General features: G+C 41.0%; 1 protein-coding gene across 14 annotated transcripts in view; it reads left to right on the top strand.

Annotated features, from left to right (window-relative positions):
• Positions 1-19,776, top strand: part of TNFRSF19 (TNF receptor superfamily member 19) — a 119,447-nt gene that overhangs the window by 18,951 nt on the left and 80,720 nt on the right. For 7 of the 14 annotated variants that reach the window (XM_065594964.1, XM_008175075.4, XM_065594931.1 and 4 more), the window contains 2 exons: positions 1,746-1,848; positions 3,583-3,693. The exons of 3 other annotated variants lie outside the window; for them this stretch is intronic. In XM_065594964.1, coding sequence (XP_065451036.1) covers positions 1,780-1,848; positions 3,583-3,693 — 180 coding nt within the window. In that variant the 5' untranslated portion in view covers positions 1,746-1,779. The remainder of the gene's footprint in view (positions 1-1,745; positions 1,849-3,582; positions 3,694-19,776) is intronic. 4 more of the 14 variants (XM_005310593.4, XM_065594960.1, XM_042845748.2 and 1 more) reach the window with 1 other exon arrangement.

The raw sequence follows: 19,776 nt of genomic DNA, 5'->3' as shown, positions 1-19,776 counted from the left end.
TCCTATATTGAAGTCCATCATAACACAGTGTTAGTTTCCACATACTACAGACAGGTGTTTAAGGAGTATCTCATCCTATTTTCTGGTTGAATGTAGTAGTCTATAACAGACCCCCATCAGTACTGCCTCTTGGGCTTTGTTAGTTAGCATATTGATACACATGTATTCAAGATCTTGTGATTCTGAGTTATCAATAACTCTAAAACAGGTAATGGTGTCTTTAAAGTAAAGTCCCCCCTCACATACACCTCTTTTACCCACTATATCCTTCCTGAACAGGTTATACGTAGTGATTTTTAATATTCCAGTCATGCAAATCATCCTGCCGGGTTGCAGTAATACCAAATATATCAAATTTCTTCTCTTCCATGAGAATTTCCAGTTCTTGTTACCCAGACTCCTAACATTGGTATACAAGTAACTTTTAATGTACATACATTTTTTTTCCGATGCTTTATTACACTTGTGTGATTAATCTGTTTCCCCAAAAACAAAAGTTGTTTTAATTGACAGTTTAGTATTGTAACACATACTTTGCAACTATTCCTGATTTTCAGAACCCCTTCATCTGTATTTTGTCCTCCCTCCTCTCATTTGTCAGTCATTTCTACTCCTAAATGCAAAACCTCACTGAATCACATTAATTTTGCTTTTTAAACATAATTTAGTTTAACTTTGATTTTTTTTAAAGCTTTCTATTAATTTCCATTTCAGATAAGGAATAATGTTACAGTGTGCTAGAGTAAGAAAGGCAAATTAGTATTGAATTCTTGCTCATTTGTATTTACAGAATAACAAATTATATACAATGGGCTTATACTCTGCATTTTTGTGTGCGGCAATATAGATTTTTGTACAGCAAACTCAGGTTATAGTTCTATTTCGCTACCAAATTCAGAAATGAAAAATTAGTTCCAGGTTGTCTTTTTGCTAAAAACTTTTGTGTTTGTGGATGTGCAAATCATGAACCTGTTTTCTTCTCAGCTTCTAGAAAGCTTAAATCCAAACCCTAGAACCAGCTGTGCCCCTTTCCTACTTCTCCCCTCTCTCCCGGCTTTCTACTCCTCCCAAAAACATATTCAGCAAGGCTTTTAATACTTTTCTTTCCTTGTTCCTTTTTTTAATCCATTTTCTGAGATGGTGGTGTACTGAAATGTATCTGATGTGACCAAATTGATCATTTATTCTGAATTTCATAGAATATTTGCTTAGAATGTGATGCAGTCCACTGAACGAATTCCATTGACTTCAATAGATTTTGGAACAGGCCCCCGAATCAATAGACTGGTTTATATGTCTATTTTCCTATATTTACTTGGCACCTTCCAGGTATGTAGCAGACTTCAAGTCAACTTCATGGATTGGAAAACAGTTCTGTCAATGGGTCTTGATGTTCTCCAGTCGCAGTTGAACAGCAAGATCGTATTTTTCTGTGCATGTTCTGAGTATTTATTGAAGTGAATGGAAACATTTGCATAGAACTTGAAATGATATATTGCCTTTTGTCTATATATCCACTTGTTTTAAAAACAAATGCACAAACAAACCACAATTTGTAAATTAGGTAGTCATTATTTGGGTTTTAGGAATTATTTATCTGAAACGTTTGAGCAATGTTGACAAATATCTATTTCAGAACACCAAAGTATAATATAATGCTGAATTTTACATAAATAGTACATTCAAAGTAAATTCGTTGTCCAACTTGGGGATTTTAAAGACTTTCCTTTTTTCTTTTGATTTAGTTCTTCATAAGGGAGAGAGGTTTAACTCTAAGATATGGGCAGTGAAGGATTACAAAGACAAGATAAAATAGTGAAGATGCTTATACTATTATTAGTGTATTTGGTAAGTAAATAATGAGAACTTCCTTTTCTTCATCATGAATGTTGGAAAATAATTGCATAAACTAGTGAGGTGGAGTAATTTTATATATATTTAATACAACTATTAATATATAGAATGCAGTATTTTGAGAATATCAGTTTAAGTCAATGACAATTAGTTATACATTCTTCCAGTTTAAAAATTACTCTATTCAAATTGCATGTGACACATCTTTCCATCCCACTCTTCTGCCCCTCAAAAATCCACCTCTCTTTGAATATGCCCACATGAAGGATGGTTTGATTGGGCAGAATAAAACATATATGAATTTAGTGCTTGTGCAACATGTCAGTCTATTGACTTCTGAAGTTGGAGCAAGATCCCCAGGGTTACGCATAAGTACATCATTGATCATCTCTCAGTGCAAGGTGCCAGATTTAAGGCATAGGAGTCAAGTACTCTCTTTATGCAGAAAACAGCAACAGCACAATTGGCAACAATGCAAGCTTCCACTGCCATATCAGTGTGCCTGAACTCTGACCCAGAGAGACAATCTGTAGGAATGAAGGTAGTTCAGTATCCATAGCAGATTCATGCTACTGAAACTACCAAACAGGGTGATAACTTAGTGGCAACTGTGATGTGATGTGGTTGCCCTTCTACTTGGAACTAGACTGACTACCAAAATCATCTTCCAGAATGTGCTTTTGATAAAAGTGATTAACTGGGCCTTAGTCATTTAATCAAAAAAGTGTGTGCACTTGAGACAGAATGGTAAATGTACTGAGTTTGATGCTGCAGTAGGATTTGCTCATGGGGACCCTTGCATCTCTGCAGGGTCCCACTGATTTTACTGAGACTCTGTATTGGTGTTTCTGCTTGTGGTACAGATTGCAGCATCAAAGCTGTAGTTTCTAGCTTGGTCAGAAGCTGTACTCAGAAAGCATGGAAGGTAGAAATTGCATCTCTATGTGTATTTAATGTATTAAGCAAGAAAATAATTGTGTGACTATTGGTGCAAATTTAAAAAAAAAACCTTTTGAAGTGTTCATCCTAAACTCTGGGTGCCATTGAAAATCTCTTTAAAAATGTATACTTAAATATACAGATTCTATTCTTTTTCCCAGATTACAAAACCCAGATACACAGATGGTTTAAATAACTGAAGCCCACTCTTGCAATTTAGAACAAATTAGAGGTATAAAAATATAGGCCAACATTTTCAAAAATGGGTGCCTGAAGTTAGGATCTAAAACCATATTTAAACACCTAAATAAGTTGCCTGACTTTTTTTTTTTTTTCTCAAAAGTACCAGTCACCCACAAGTCCTACTGAAGTCAGTGGGAGCTGCTGGGTGTTGAGCGCTTTTGAAAATCAGGCCACTTATTTAGGCATATTATTTAGGCAATATGAATTTAGGAGCCCAATGTTACATACCCATATTTGAAAATTTTGGCCATATTCTATAAAGATATTTCCAGGGAGATGGCATTAACTGAACCATCTTGTTTACAGAAAAGACCTTTTCTCAAAGTGAATTTAAAATAATAAATTATTATTTTTATATAATTTGTAAGTAGTATTAAGTAATAAGATTTGTGTTGGGTTAAAGTAGATATAATTATACATTCTATTTTAATTAATTTTATAAGATTGTATAGTGTTTAAAATCAATTATTTGGCCTAGATGTAAATGTCCAGATTAACTGTAAAGCATTATTGCTAATTTCTTTTAACTATTTGTCGTTTTTTAAGTTGAGTAAAGTAATTTGTGAGACGGGGGATTGTAGAGAGCAAGAGTTCAGGGACCATGCTGGAAACTGTATCCTCTGCAAACAGTGTGGACCTGGAATGGAGCTGTCAAAGGTATGTATGGGATATACTGTCATGTGACCCTTTCTTGATTTGTTTCCCCCACAAATATGGTTACATGTATGGTTAAAATAATCAATATCAGTTTATGCATGAAAGAACTTTTATGGGTTCAGCTTGTTGTCCACATGTATCCTTTTTTAAAAGTATGTAACTTTTAGTTCCTATACGTAACCCAAGCCTATATGGTTCAGAAAATAGTGATGCCATGCAGTACCCAAACAGCGATGATTAAGGCAATTTAATCAGGAACCATAAACACTAAACTGATTTTTAAAGACATTAGAATTTTTTTCTCCCTCATTGCACTACAGCATAAGAGCGTTTGGGTGCCTAACCTGCAGGGCTTTGGAGCGGAGCCCGGAGCTGGAGCACGGAGCGACTCCGGAGCAGTGGATCTGCAGGTTTTTGCCTGGAGCTGGAGTGGAGCCGGAGCACAGCTCCAAAGCTCTGCTTACCTGTGCATTTCTTATCTCAACACATTTGGATTTTTTTCAAGTGTAACCTGGTGTCTGGGTTTCCTGAGTTTATAATGCTTGATTGTGGGATAGTTACAATATCTCTATAATATTTTTTTACTTGTAAATTACTGATAAATACTATCAACCTAACTCCATTTTTAACATCCTTTTTCTCTGAGAATTTCCTTAGTTTTTAAAATACAAACACTGGGTTTCTTGTTTAAAGAGAATGCTACCGTGTGATATTTCCAATGGATTTGAAGATATGATATATATTACAAATCTTAAAGCATGTTTTAAAAATTTAACTTTTAAGGGTGAATTCACCAGTACATGAAAACAAGATAAAGCAGCCAGGTTCCACTAGCTGGTTAAACCATATTTATAGCTGCTTTTCTTGATAACACAAAGCAAGTAGTGCGTACTGGTGTATCTGGATCTTAATTTGCAATTGACTTACTGATTTAGAGCACTATCCATGAGACCTGCACAGTCCCTGAGTCCCAGTGTCACTATGCTTTGAGTACCCCCAGCAGTGCTGCCTCCGTTCCTCCAGCAGTGCTGCCTCAATGCTTCTATTTTCCAGTGCATTCAGCTACAATATCCAGCCACCTGCCTCAAGGGGTGGAGGAACTTGATGGGGCCAGTGGTGAAAGAGAACAGTCCCAGCAATGAGGGAGGGAGAGACTCGCTGAGGGACATCATGCAGCTCCTCCCCCACCTTCCCCGAGAGTCTCTGGCAACAATTGGCCAGCTGGGGGGAGGGGTGCTGATTAGCCAGCATTCCCCATCTCCCAGGATTTATCTTGGAGCAGGGGCTATGTGGAGCCTCTTTCAGCTCTGTTCTAGCAACTGTAATAAGAATTTCCCTGTGTGTGTGTGTGTGTGTGTGTGTGTGTGTATAGCACATGAGGCAGTGTGCTTTAGTGCATGGTCTTGCAAATCCTTACTCATGTGAGTAGTCTTATTGAAGTAGTTGACTTGAATAGGACTTTGTGTGAGAAAATGTTTGCAGGATTGGTTTCAGATTATGATCTCTTTGCAGCATGTTACATCATCTTCTGTGGTTTTTTTTTTACAGAGCTATGCACAAATCTGACACTTTATACATTATATTAATACATTTTTAAAACAAATTCATTATTAATGTGACCATTACTACTCTATTTTATATAGTGCAATAGGTGTACTTGCCGCTTAAAAGGCAAATAAAAAAGACAAATTCCTGCTGTAATGTGTGTACAATCTAATGTAGGTTTAACAAAGAAAACTATAAACAAAAATAGGATGGCCCTGGCTTATAACAGTAAATAGAGCAACATATATGGTTTTGTTATATATTCTTTCAAGTAGTTCCAAATGCTCAAGAGAGGCAATTAGTTTAGTGATGAACAAGTTACTGTAACTGTCTGTTTGTACATATGCATTATGACATTAACCATTCACTAACTGTATCAGTAAGCTTCATCAATACATTTAATTGTAACTAAATTATACAAATACATTAGAAGCAAGAGATAGACAAAGAATAGAGTAGGCCCATTAATCAATGAGGATGGGAAGACAGCAATAGAAAATGCAGCAGTGGCCTGTGCCAAATGCCTCTTTTGTTTTAGTTTTCACCAAAAAGGTTAGCAGTGATCTTACAACTAACATTCTACCCTGTTTACACTGATGTTCACTATAAGTTAAGAAGTACTTAGACAAGTTAGGCTTTGTTTACACTAGCAAGTTCCTGCGCAGTAAAGCAGCTTTCTGCTATGTAACTCCCGAGATGTACACACTGCCAAGCCACTAGTGCGCAGAAACTGCGCAGTAGCAGCACTGTAGAAAAACCACCCCGATCAGAGGCATACAGCTTTCTGTGCCGGGGCTACAGCGCCACAGTGCCAGCGTAGACACCCTGGTCGATTACAGCATTGCGATTGGCCTCCAGGAGGTGTCCCACAATACCTGTGCTTGCCTCTCTGGTCATCAGTTTGAACTCTACTGCCCTGTCCTCAGGTGACCAACTGTAAGCCCCACTCCTTAAATTCCTAGGGAATTTTGACAGTCCCCTTCCTGTTTGCTTGGTGACGTGTGCACTGTTCTCAGCGCATCTTTCCAGGTGATCATGCCTGTTGCACGCACCAGACGATCCCCCACTTGGAGCAATGCTGAGCTGCTGGATCTTATCAGCATTTGGGAGAGGAGGCTGTCCAGTCCCAGCTGTGCTCCAGTCATAGGAATTATGATACCTACGGACAGATTTCATGATGCATGACAGAAAGGGATCATGACTGGGACACACTGCAGTGCAGGGTCAAATTGAAGGAACTGCAGAACGCCCACCACAAGGTGCAGGAGGCAAACAGCCGCTCCAGAGCTGCGCCCATGAGCTGCCGATTCTACAAAGAGCTGGATTCGATACTCGGTGGCAACCCCACCTCCACTGCGAAAGCCACTGTGGACACTTCGGTGGCTCACATGCCAGTTGAGAGTGGACCGAGCCAAGAAGAGGAAATCTTGGATGAGGAGGGGGAGGGGGACCTATAGGCAGAGGACGATTCAGAGGTCAGAGATCCATGTAGCCAGGAGCTCTTCTCTACCCCAGAGGAGGCTAGCCAGTCATAGCTGTTGGAGCTTGGCGAAGAGCAAAAAGGAGAGGAGGCCCCTGGTAAGTGGCTTTGATTTTGGGAATTGCTGAATCAAGTTGTTGTGGACAGGAGGGTTGCAGAAAGCAGGCTTGTGTCTGTATGATGCGCGTACCACTACATATCTAGTCTGAGTGATGGAACAGGGTGTTGATTGACTCCCTCACTTCATAGGAATCTGCCTCAGAGATCTCCACAAAACTCTCATGGAGATACTGGGCAATCCGCTGCCGCAGGTTCTTTGACCAAGCTGCTTTGTTTCTTACCCCATTAAGGGTAACTTTCCCACGCCACTGTGCCATCACTCGGGGGGGACCATTGCTGCACACAGGTGAGCTGCATAAGGGCCAGGGCGGAAGCCACAGTCTTGGAGAAGACCCTTCCCTGATTCCTTGCTCACCCTCAGCAATGAGATATCTTCTATAATTAATACAGCCTGTGGAAAATGTGGGGACAGTAATGATTATAAGGCCCCCCACCTACAATGTGGGCTCTCCCCAAGAGCCATGCATACAGTACGGTACGGGAACACTGATTGCCCCTGCAGTTACTCATCATTTTGAGGGTCTTGTTGCTCATGTGTGCTTGCCTGGGGCAAGCCAGTTAGTGACAGGTATGTGAATAGTGCCTGTGTTTTAAATCACTGAATGAGTGGTCTCTGTGTTGCAAACAATACTGCTTCTGTAAAATGTTGCATTTTGGCTTCACAGTTACGACCTGCGCAGAATTAGAAAGTGGCCACGAAGAACTAAAGAGGACTTTCTGCGTGATGTCATGATGCACTCCGCAGCCGAAAACCAAGAATTGAGGGAGTGGTGGGACAGCGAGAAGAGGGACCGAAAGGAGAATCCAGTGTGCAAGAATGAAGCCGTGGAGTGGCTCTTAAATGTTATGGAGCGCCAAGTGCTACTAACACTGCAAACCAAGCAGCTCCACGCCCACGCTCCCCTGCAGTTGCTGTCGAAAAACTCTTTCCCATGCGCCCTCCAGACACTACCAACACACTCTTATCAACCTCCTAGCTTCATTCTGTTCCCCTCCTGTCCGTCACAGTCTAGCCCTGCGGACTCCCAGTACCCACTGCACTCAACACCCATCCCTCTGCAGTTTAGCCCTGATGAAGTACAGTACTCGCTGCACTGTACTCCAAAGGACAAGGTTGCATATGATACCTGGACATACACAAATCTTTTAAAAAGCAACAGAGGGTCCTGTGGCACCTTTAAGACTAACAGAAGTATTGGGAGCGTAAGCTTTCGTGGGTAAGAACCTCACTTCTTCAGATGCAAGTAATGGAAATCTCCAGAGGCAGGTATTTGCAAATTTGACACCATCAGATCAGGATTAAACAAAGACTGTGAATGGCTAGCCAACTACAGAAGCAGTTTCTCCTCCCTTGGTGTTCACACCTCAACTGCTAGCAGAGCACCTCACCCTCCCTGATTGAACTAACCTCGTTATCTCCATACTGATTTATACCTGCCTCTGGAGATTTCCATTACTTGCATCTGAAGAAGTGAGGTTCTTACCCACGAAAGCTTATGCTCCCAATACTTCTGTTAGTCTCAAAGGTGCCACAGGACCCTCTGTTGATTTTTACAGATTCAGACTAACACGGCTACCCCTCTGATACTTGACAAATCTTTTACTGTCCCAGGACCCACCTCCTACTGGTACCCTCCCTTCCCCCATCTCCCACAATGCTGATGTGATTTTTTGTTTGTGTCCCTCCTCCGGTTGTTATTTTTTAATAAAAGAATTGTTTTGGTTTGAAAGCAATCTTTATTCCATTAATTGAAAGCAAACAGAGCCCTGCAAAGCAATAGGCAATTTTCTTAAACCTTCACAGGGCTGCACTAATCACAATCACCTCCTAACATTACAAGCACTGTACTCCTGAGCATAGCAACAAATATTAGTGATTTTCAGCTTCAAATTGCTGCCTCAAGACCTCCCTGATCCTTATGGCCCTGCGCTATGCCCCTCTAATAGGCCTGGTCTCTGGTTGTTCAAATTCAGCCTCCAGGCACTGAGCCTCAGCGGTCCAGCCCTGAGTGGACCTTTCATCCTTCCCTTCACAAATATTATGGAGCCGTACAGCATGCGGCTATAAGCATAGGAATATTGTCATCGGCCAGGTCCAGCCTCCCATATAGGCAGCGCCAGCGAGCCTTTAAACAGCCAAAAGCACACTCAATAGTCATTCTGCACTTGCTCAGCCTGTTGTTGAACAGCTCCTTGCTGCTGTCAAACTTCCCCATGTATGGCTTCATAAGCCACGGCATTAAGGGGTAGGCAGGGTCTCCCAGGATCACAGTGGGCATTTTGATTTCCCCTACGGTGATCTTCTGGTCTGGGAAGAAAGTCACTGCTTGCAGCTTCCTGAACAGGCCAGTGTTCCGAAAGATGAATGCGTCACGCACCTTTACGGACCAGCCTGCATTAATGTCTGTGAAATGCCCACGGTGATCCACAAGCAACAGGAGAACCATAGAGAAATACCCCTTCCGATTACTGTACTTGGTGACTAGGTGGTCTGGTGCCAGAATTGAAATATGTGTGCCATCTATCGCCCCTCTGCAGTTAGGGAAGCCCATTTGTGCAAAGCCATCCACAATGTCACGCACGTTGCCCACAGTCACGGTCTTTCAGAGCAGGATGCGATCAATGGCCCTGCACACTTCCGTCAACATGAGTCCAATGGTCGACTTTCCCACTCCGAACTGGTTAGCAACCCATTGGTAGCAGTCTGGAGTAGCCAGCTTCCAAAGTGCAATCGCCACGCGATTCTCCAGTGACAGGGCAGCTCTCATTCTCGTGTCCTTGCACCGCAGGGCTGGGGCGAGCTCATCACACAGTCCCATGAATGTGGCTTTCCTCATCCGAAAGTTCTGCAGCCACTGCTCGTCATTCCAGGCATGAATGATGATGTGATCCCACCACTCAGTGCTTGTTTCCCAGGCCCCAAAGTGGCATTCCTCTGTGGTCAGCACCTCCGTGAAAGCCACAAGCAATCTCGTGTCATAGCTTCTATGCGTGGCGAGATCAATGTCGAACTTCTCTTGCCTTTGTATTTTAAGGAATAACTCCACTGCCACTCGTGACGTGTTAGTGAGAGCGAGCAGCATATTGGTCAAAAGTGCGGGATCCATTCCTGCAGACCGAAGAGGCAGAGCGTGCAGTACACAAACCATTGAAAGATGGCACCAAATGTGGATGGAAGCACAAGGATTGCTGGGATGTGAAGCAATGCATCATGGGATGCCCCGTGACCCACTCCGCCTTCCCACAACTCTTAGCAGCAGAAGAGGAAGAGATGCTCTGTGGGATAGCTGCCCTGAGTGCACTGCTCCAAATACCAGTGCAAGTGCCGCAAGTGTGAATATGTTATTGTGCAGACAGCTGACAGTGTGAACACACAACAGCGGTTTCCCTTCAGCACTCTCTGAGCGGTGATGTAACTGCCGGCAATGTAACTCTGCCAGTATAGACATACCCTTTAAATGTCTTCAAGTTGGCAGGCCCTGCCTAAATACCTCCTAGAACACTCGTGGAACTGAAGAGCTCTCTGAGCCATTAGCAGTTATCTTTGATATCTCATGGAAGACTGGAAAGATCCCAGAGGAATGGAAAAGGGCAAATATAGTACTTATCCATAAAAAGTGGATTAAGGACAACCCAGGAAATTGTAGACAAGTCATCTTAACTTTGATACCCAGAAAGATAATGGGAGCAAATAATGAAGCAATCAGCTTGTAAGAACCTAAAAATAATAAGGTGATAAGTAATAGTCAACATGGATTTGTCAAGAACAAATCATGTCAAATCAATCTAATATCCTCCTTTGACAGGGTAAGAAGCCTTTTGGAGGGGGGAAGCAGTAGATGTGTTATATTTCGACTTTAGTAAGGCCTTTGACACTGTCTTACTTGATCTACCCCTAAGCAAACTAGGGAAATTTAGCCTAGGCAAACCTACTATAAGGTGGTGCACAATTGGTTGGAAGACAGTACTCAGAGAGTAGTTATCAATGGTCAAGCTGGAATGGCATGTCAAGTGGGGTCCCACAGGGATCTGTCTGGAGTCTGGCTCTGTTCAGTGTCTTAATAAATTATTTGTATAATGACAGAGAGAGGACACTTTTATAAAGTTTGCGGACGATACCAAGCTAGGAGTGGTTGTAACTGCTTTGGAGAACAGGATTAGAATTCAAAATGGTCTTGACAAACTGGAGGAATGGCCTGAAATGAATAGGATGAAATTCAGTAAGGACAAATGCAAAGTTCAACACTTAGGAAGGAATAACCATTGCAGAAATACAAAATGAGAAATTACTGCCTAGGAAGGAGTACTGCAGAAAAGATCTGGGGGTTATAGTGGATCAAAATCTAAATATGAGTCAACAAAGTAATACTGATGAAAAAAAAGTCGTCATTTTGGGATGTATTAGCAGGAGTGTTGTAAGCAAGACATGAGAAATAATTCTACCACTCTGCTCTGCACTCATAAGGCCTCAACTGGAGTACTATGTCAAATTCTGGACACTTCAAGAAAGATGTCAACAAATTGGAGAAAGTCCACAGAAGAGCAACAAAAATATGACTGAGGACAGATTGGAAAAAATTGGGTTTGTTTAGTCTGGAGAAGAGAAGACTGAGGGGCAAAGTGATAACAGTCTTTAAGTATGTAGACGGTTATAAAAAAGAAAGTGATAAATTGTTCTCCTTATCCACTGAGGGCAGGACAAGTAAAAAAAAAAAAAAGGCAGTAATAGGCTTAAATTGCAGCAAGGAAGATTTAGGTTAGACTTTAGGAAAAACTTTCTAACTGTAAGAGCAGTTAAGCACTGAAACAAATTATTTAGGGTGGTTGTGGAATCTCCCTTACTGGAGGTTTTTAAGAACATGATAGACAAACACCTGTCAGGGATGATCTAGGGGTAATAATTAGTCCTGCCTCATTGTAGGGAATTGGACTAGATGGCCTATCAAGGTCACTTCCAGTCCTATATTTCTATGATTCTGTGATTCTATATTCCTATGTAATACTGTTGAATGGTAGCATCTGGAAATAAACACATTATGTCAGTTTATGGAAGAACTAAGGTTTGTAAATTTACTTATATTTGTAAAGTCAGAAATATATTGATAATTTGAAAACTGTGCAGTTATAAATTCGATATACAATATAGTCTCACATAAAAATGTTATAACACTATTTAATTTTAAGAAATACATGTGATACTTGAAATATGTTAAGCTTTGAGAAGAGTTTGAGGGTAGGTCACATGAAAAAGACATGAATTGTATGTACTCGTTATTTTAAAAATATATTAAATTGCACTTAGTGAGCTGTATTTCTTAGACATCCCCAGAGACACGTTATATAAGTTACTATTGGGAACTTTATCTGTCTCCAGAGAGAAAAACTATATTGCCAAAATATATCATGCATATATGCTGACAAAAGTATTAATTACTTATAGAGAAAGTGTTTTGTATAAAAAGTGTAAGATATACTGGATCATTATGACAAGGAAGTTAGTGCACATATGTAAGAATAAAAATGTTACCCTAAGTATCCAAAACAACAGTTCTCAAAGTCAATACACTGACATGGATTCTTCTAATCATGTGGAGTCCTATTGATTTCAGTGGGACTAGGCACTAGTGCATCAGCTTATAGGACCAACCTTAGGTCTAAGGTTTCAGAAAAAAAGTGTACACTGTATTGTAGTTGGCAATTGCATTGTAGAAATAATGCTTTGTGATCAACTTTTAATTTGTACATGTACCGATTTTTGAAAATGAAATACCTTTTAATGTTGCAATAACAAAAGCTATATGTTAATTGTCCTTTCTTATTTTAAAAGGTTTAAAAAAAACTAGGAAAAATCTAGAGTTGTTATGCTAGAAGAGCTAATAAGACCTTCAAAAAGTATGAAGACTTCAAAATATCAGCTTTTGCATTAAAACTTGCCTGCGTAAATAATAGCTATATATAACAAATAGGATATTAAAGAGACAACACTGACTTGAAATCTAGCAATGTTAAATTATAGTTTGAAAAGTTTCAGATACTGTTTTATTCAGGTAGTTGAATCACTACTGTCACCATGACATCTGAGCACCTTCCAAAATTAGGAAGTTAAACAAGGAAACTAAAATCTATCAAATGTAGTTCCACTCCATTTCCTCCTATTTCCCAGTGGAAAATTTTGTGTGAAGTTCTATAATTTTGTGTACATGCTCATTTTATTTTTCAAATAAGCAAATGTTATATGTTCTATTTTTAGGTAAAACAATGTCAAAATGTACTTTCATTTGGGCTGGAGTATTGTGGGATTTGTGATACTTGGTTTCCATAGGAGAACGTTCTGTAGTCTGGGGCCAGGCCTCCAAAAATCCCTGTCTCCCACATAGATGCATTTCATTCTTCATTATGGACAATTGCATTGTTCCTAAGGAGTGGGGCTGTTGAGGACAGTCATGGTTCCAAAGGATAAAGTGGTCTTTTAGGTATACTGGGCCCAGATCATTTAGTGCTTTGAAAATAAGGATTGAGAACTTAAATTTAACAAAATGTTCTATGGAGAGTCAGTGTAAAGAACAGAGTAATGGAGTAATATGCTGTCAGTAATCTGTGTCACTAATGAGGTGTGCTGCTGCATTCTGCATCATCTTCAGTTTTTTCAAGTTTGATGTTTTTTCAAACCCATATAAACTAACTTGTAATCCTGAGAGTATACAAAAGTATGTGTTTTGTCATGGCCAGATCAACAGCAACTATGAGACAGTCTCTTAGCCAGTTAGAGATAACAATAGAAAGCATTTTTCTTGGATACTGCTATAAAATGGCTCAGCATCAATGAGGAATCTACAGAATTGCCAAACTGCAGATTGTCTCAACAATCTGTGAGTTTACATTTTTGGGTAGTATCTATGGAAGCCAGCTCTTTCAAGGTGTTTCCCTCTGCCTTCAAACACCTCTGTCTTTCTGGTATTCAACTTTAGCCAGCCCTTTCTCATCCAGATGCTGATCCTAGCCAGACGGAGATATCTGATCTCCCAGAACTGGAAGGGACCTTGAAAGGTCATTGAGTCCAGCCCCCTGCCTTCACTAGCAGGACCAAGTACTGATTTTGCCCCAGATCCCCAAGTGGCCCTCCTCAAGGATTGAACTCACAACCCTAGATTTAGCAGGCCAATGCTCAAACCACTGAGCTATCCCTCCCCCCATTAGGGTAACTTGGTGACTGTTCAGTGTAGGTTGCAAATGACAGTTGTGTGTCTTCCACATATTGTTAATGCTTGATTCTGAGAAGGTTTACCATTTCTCCCAATGGCTGCTATGACCGATGTGATGCTATGGAATCATGGACAATTAAAAGACTATAGTATCAATGTTATAAATGTTATATGTATCTTTATGGGCTGGTTACTGATTGTGTTCCTGGATAAATGGCTAAAATAAGGTATGCTTCCTGCAGGAACTAAAGTCAATTGGGGTAGGGGGGAGAGGTGTGGAATTCATGCAAATCTCCAATACTGAAACAATGTGGGTAAGAGTTTTGTGCTGTTTCCCCATGGGGTGAAACTTCACAAATTGGACTGACTTGGTTCAAAGATTTAAGAAGGCAAAGAACTTGATACTGTATAAAATAGCAGCCCTAACATGGGGAGAGTGTCACTCATGCCATCTGAGAACTGACAGGTATGAGACTCTGACCAACAGAACCAGGACCTGCAAGAGGACTTGAAGTATTTTAGAACCTATCTACCTGGGTCTCCATGTGAGCAATGGGTAACCTGGTGATATAAGCTATTTGTTTGTTTTTTAAGTTATGTTTTCTCTTAAATGCATTTGTTCTGAATAAATAGTACTTTGTTTTGTGGAAGCTACTTGGTTGCTGGTTAACCTGTTAATTGCCCTAGGAAGAAGAGAACTGCAGGTGCTGAACTGAAGTCAGACCTGCTGAGGTGATCACAGTGAATTGCAGGGGTATGCAGCTAAGATCCTGTACTAGTGGGAGAGAATCATGGGTTTCTGTCCCTAGAAAGATGATGGCTGGAGATCTAAGACCTAGATGGGTTGACCTTAAGGAAAACACGTGGTGGTCACAGGTGCTGTTAACCCAGGATCTGAGTCTGCTGCGTGTACATATTGGATAGAACCAGAGAAAGAGTTAATCCCTGTGAAGGGCCTGGCGGCATAGATGCTGATTCCCAATTCTGCTATCTCAGCACTTGAGAAAGGATTCAGAACACTTACGAGCATTGCCTGGATCTCTTCCTCCCTCAGGTAAGATATGTCATCCTATGGAGAACCATATCTAATATTGCAGAAAGGTCCAGGGGTCTGGACGTTTGCCTTAACACTATAAATTATTTTAGGGCATGATTATCTTAGGACAATGTTGTTTCTATTCTGAATCTTGGCTTGAAACCAGGTTATGAGGGGGTCTATGATAGTGGCTGTGGAAACATGTTTGAAGGCAGCTTTGTGCAAGCTTAATATGAAGCTTGCACAGAAACAGGTGATAGACTGGGTTGTAGTTGGCTATGTCTGTTGCATCTAGCCAAGGTTTCTCCACAGTTGTTCTAACTATAGTAAGGCTTTGAGGTGGGAAGGAAAATTATATCTACAAATAAAGTATTAGCAATGTCATCCAAAAGATTTGTTAATGATCTCTTTTACTAACTAAGAAGGACAGGGACCTCATTTTCAGTTGTCTCTCTAAGTATGTCCAATGTTTCCTATAACATAAACAGGCTGAATTCATTAAATGAAAGCAATCTATTTATGGGATCCAGTATCATACATCCTGTCAAGCTCTCCTGGATGTAAGTGATCATTTCAGTTAAGATAGTTGCAGCACATAATGGTGAGTTCTGCTGTAGGCACTCCAGGGTAGTGAAGCAGATCATCACTGTGTATAGTTCTTTTCTGTTTTAGTGGCTTCTGCAGAGATGGAGAAGGATGTATTGCAGGCCAGGAAATCAGTCTGTATGTAGGTCTAGAGGAGTGTTTCGATCTGTTTCCTTCTTAGAATTGCACTATCATCATATGAGTTTCTATCATTTTCTTTTCACCATATCCTCTTTCCCACTTGTGTGGCTTTAGTAATATATGCATAGTTCTCAAAACATCTTTCCCCTGTTGCTATTTTACAGGTCTACACAGAGGGAAGCTTTACTAAGCTGAATCTAAGTTTGTGGATACGTGTTCTTGAATGTGCGCATTATATTTTAAGAATGTTAGTTACAAATGTCATATAGACTCTTTCATGGCATCCTAAGTCCCCAGCCCTAATATCTTATGGGAGTTGTTGGAGGGTTCCTGATGGGCCAAACTAGGTTTTGTCAGGACCCAGAAGAGCTAAATGAGACTTGTCAGGGAATAAGACGACTACTAAACATTGTGAAGTGTTAGGAGTAGCCCTGATGAGCATTCTTAAGGCTTGTGTGTGGTTGGGAATCTAGACAAGTGCTTTAAGAGTCACAAGGAGGGTCCAGTGAGTCTTCTCCCCTCCTCCCCATGTACCTCAGGAGGGTCACAAAAAGGGGAAATGCCTCTCCCTGCAAATACTCTGTTCTCCAACCCCTTATCCCCATTGCAGAGCTTCTGAGGCTTGCAGGAGCAAGGCTTCCTTCCTACAGATATTAGGAGATGCTCAGTAGCATTCAGGGTGGTGGTGGGAGGTGTTAGGGAAGAAGGAGTTGAGGAGACCCAGGCCTTGTCTACACTACAGAGTTTCGTCAATGCAAGTCACGTCGATGATCAGAAACCGGTATAATTACATTGCTTGTGCATATTCACACAACTCTCCTTCTGTTGAAAGAGCGTGTCCACAGTTGGCACTCTAGCATTGACAGAGAGAGCAGTGCACTGTGGGTAGCTATCCCACTGTGCTATTTGCCACCTTCTTCAGCTAGGAATAGTGGGAAGGTGGAATGGATCACAATGCATCATGGGTGCGGGCTCAATATCCCATAATGCATTTTTTTCTGTCCCATCATTCCAGGGGCTTCTGATTGCGTTTCACTGCATTTTTAACGGCCCCAGTTTACTATACGCCTGCCTCTCTGCCTGAAAGAATGGATCCCACACTTCTTTCTATTGTTGTGGTAACTGTTATGAACACATCGCGGATGGTCATGCTTCCAATATGAACAAGAATCAGAGTTGCCTGTCTTGCTGTGTGCCATGAAAAGATACAACACCAGATTACTTTCGGCATTCACGGAGCAACTGCACATGGTGGACCGTAGCTTTTGAGCTCGGGAAACAAGCACTGAATGGTGGAATCTCATTGTTATGTAGGTCTGGGATGATGAGCAGTGACTGCAGAACTTTTGGATGCGGAAAGCCACCTTCCGGGAAGTGTGTACAGAGCTTGCCCCAGCACTGCAGTGCAAGGGCACCAAAATGAGAGCTTGCCCTCTCAGTGGAGAATTGCAAGGCGATCGCTGTGTGGAAGCTGGCGACTGCAGACTGCTACAGGCCAGTTGCGAATCAGTTTGGAGTTGGGAAATCGACCGTTAGGGCTGTGTTAACGCAGGTGTGCAGGGCCATTAATTGCATTCAGCTATGAAGAACTGTGATTCTCAAAAATATCCATGAAATGCTGGATGACTTTGTGGCAATGGAATTCCCTAACTGCAGAGGGGTGATAGATGGAATGCATATTCAAATTTTGACCCCGGACCATTTTGCGACAGAATACATCCATAGAAAGGGGGAGTTCTCGATGGTATTGCAGGCACTTTTGGATCACCGCAGGCGTTTCACTGACATCAATGCAGGGTGTTGCGGGAAGGTGCATGATGCATGCATTTTCAGGAACACTGTACAGAATAGGTAACCGTCAAGTGATCCATCCCGTCGCCCATTCCCAGCTTCTGGCAAACTGAGACTTGGGACACCATCCCTGCCCATTCTGGCTAATAGCCATTGATGGATCTATCCTCCAGGAACGTATCTAGTTCTTTTTTTAACCCTGTTATAGTCTTGGCCTTCACAACATCCTCAGTCAAAGAATTCCACATGTTGTCTGAAGAAATGCTTCCTTTTGTTTGTTTTAAACCTGCTGCCTATTAATTTCATTTGGTTACCCCTAGATCTTGTGTTACGAGAAGGAGTAAATAACACTTCCTTATTTACTTTCTCCACACCAGTCATGATTTTATAGACCTTTATCATATCCCCCCTTAGTCATCTCTGTTCCAAGTCCCAGTCTTATTAATCTCTCCTCATGTGGAAACAGTTCCATACCTCTAATCATTTTTTTGCCCTTTTCTGTACTTTTTTGAGATGGGGCGACCGGATCTGCACCCAGTATTCAAAATGTGGGTGTACCGTGGATTTATCTAGAAGCAATATGATATTTTCTGTCTTATTGTCTATCCCTTTCTTAATGATTCGCCACATGATATTCGCTTTTTTTCCCCGCTACTGCACATTGAGTGGATGTTTTCAGAGAACTATCCACAATGACTCCAAGATCTTTCTTGAGGTGGACCCCATCATTTGATATGTATAATTGGGATTATGTTTTCCAATGTGCATTACTTTGCATTTATCAGCATTGAATTTCATCTGCAATTTTGTTGCCCAGTCACCCAGTTTTGTGAAGTCACTTTGTAACTCTTCGCAGTCTTCTTTGGACTTAACTATCCTGAGGAGTTTTCTATCAGCTGCAAATTTTGCCACCTCGTTATTTACCCCTTTTTCTAGATCATATGAATATGTTGAACAGTACTGATCTCAGTACAGACCCCTGGGAGACACCACAATTTACCTCTCTCCAATCTGAAAAATGACCATTTATTCCTACCCTTTGTTTCCTATCTTTTAACCAGTTAGTGATCCATCAGAGGACCATCCCTCTTATCCCATGACTGCTTACTTTGCTTAAGAGGCTTTGGTGAGGGGCCTTGTCAAAGGCTTTCTGAAAACTGAAGTACACTATATCCATTGGATCACCTTTGTTCACATGCTTGTTGACTGCCTCAAAGAATTCTAGTAGATTGGTGAGGCATGATTTCCCTTTTGGAAAAGCCATGTTGACTCTTCCCCAACAAATCGTGTTCCTCTATGTGTCTGACAATTCTGTTCATTACTATAGTTTCAACCAATTTGCCCAGTACTGAAGTTTAAGCTTACTGGTCTGTAATTGTCAGGATCGCCTCTGGAGCCTTTTAAAGAAATTGGCATCACATTAGCTATCTTCCAATCATCTAGTACAGAAACTGATTTAAAAGATAAGTTACATACCACAGTTGTTAGTTCTGCAATTTCATAATTGAGTTCCTTCAGAACTCTTGGATGAATAGCATCTATCCTGATAACTTATTACTGTTACATTTATCAGTTTGTTCCAAAACCTCCTCTAATGACACCTCAATTTGAGACAGTTCCTCAGATTTGTCACCTAAAAAGAACGGGTTAGGTTGGGGAATCCCCCTCTCATCCTCAGCCATGAAGACCAATGCAAAGAATTCATTTAGTTTCTCCACAGTGGCCTTATCCTCCTTGAGTGCTCCTTTGACATCTTGATTGTCCAGTGACCCTAGCAGGCTTCCTGCTTCTGATGTACTTAAAAAAGAATTTTGCTATTACTTTTTGAGTCTTTGGCTAACTGTTCTTCAAATTCTTTTTTGGTCTTCCTAATTATATTTTACACTTCACTTGCCAGAGTTTATGCTCCTTTCTATTTTCCTCAATAAGATTTAACTTAAATTAAGTAACCTTTGATGCTGTGCCATACATCTTAATAAGAGGAGTCCAGTAAAGTAGAGTTTTACAGTGGTGGGGTGATCTATGAAGTGGCAAAAATATATTACATTTATTGAATTCTGTTGAACATCTTTGATTTTTAGAGCACAGTCTCTTTTCCAATATACTTCAAATTTGGTAGAAAAGGTATGCTACTCTGCACCTAGCTGTAACCTTACCCATTGTGATAGACCCACGCCAGTTGG

This window comes from Chrysemys picta, chromosome 1, assembly GCF_011386835.1.
Source record: "Chrysemys picta bellii isolate R12L10 chromosome 1, ASM1138683v2, whole genome shotgun sequence".
Classification (NCBI taxonomy): domain Eukaryota; kingdom Metazoa; phylum Chordata; order Testudines; family Emydidae; genus Chrysemys; species Chrysemys picta.
Note: the sequence above shows the minus strand (reverse complement) of the source record. Positions and strands in the feature narration are given on the sequence as shown.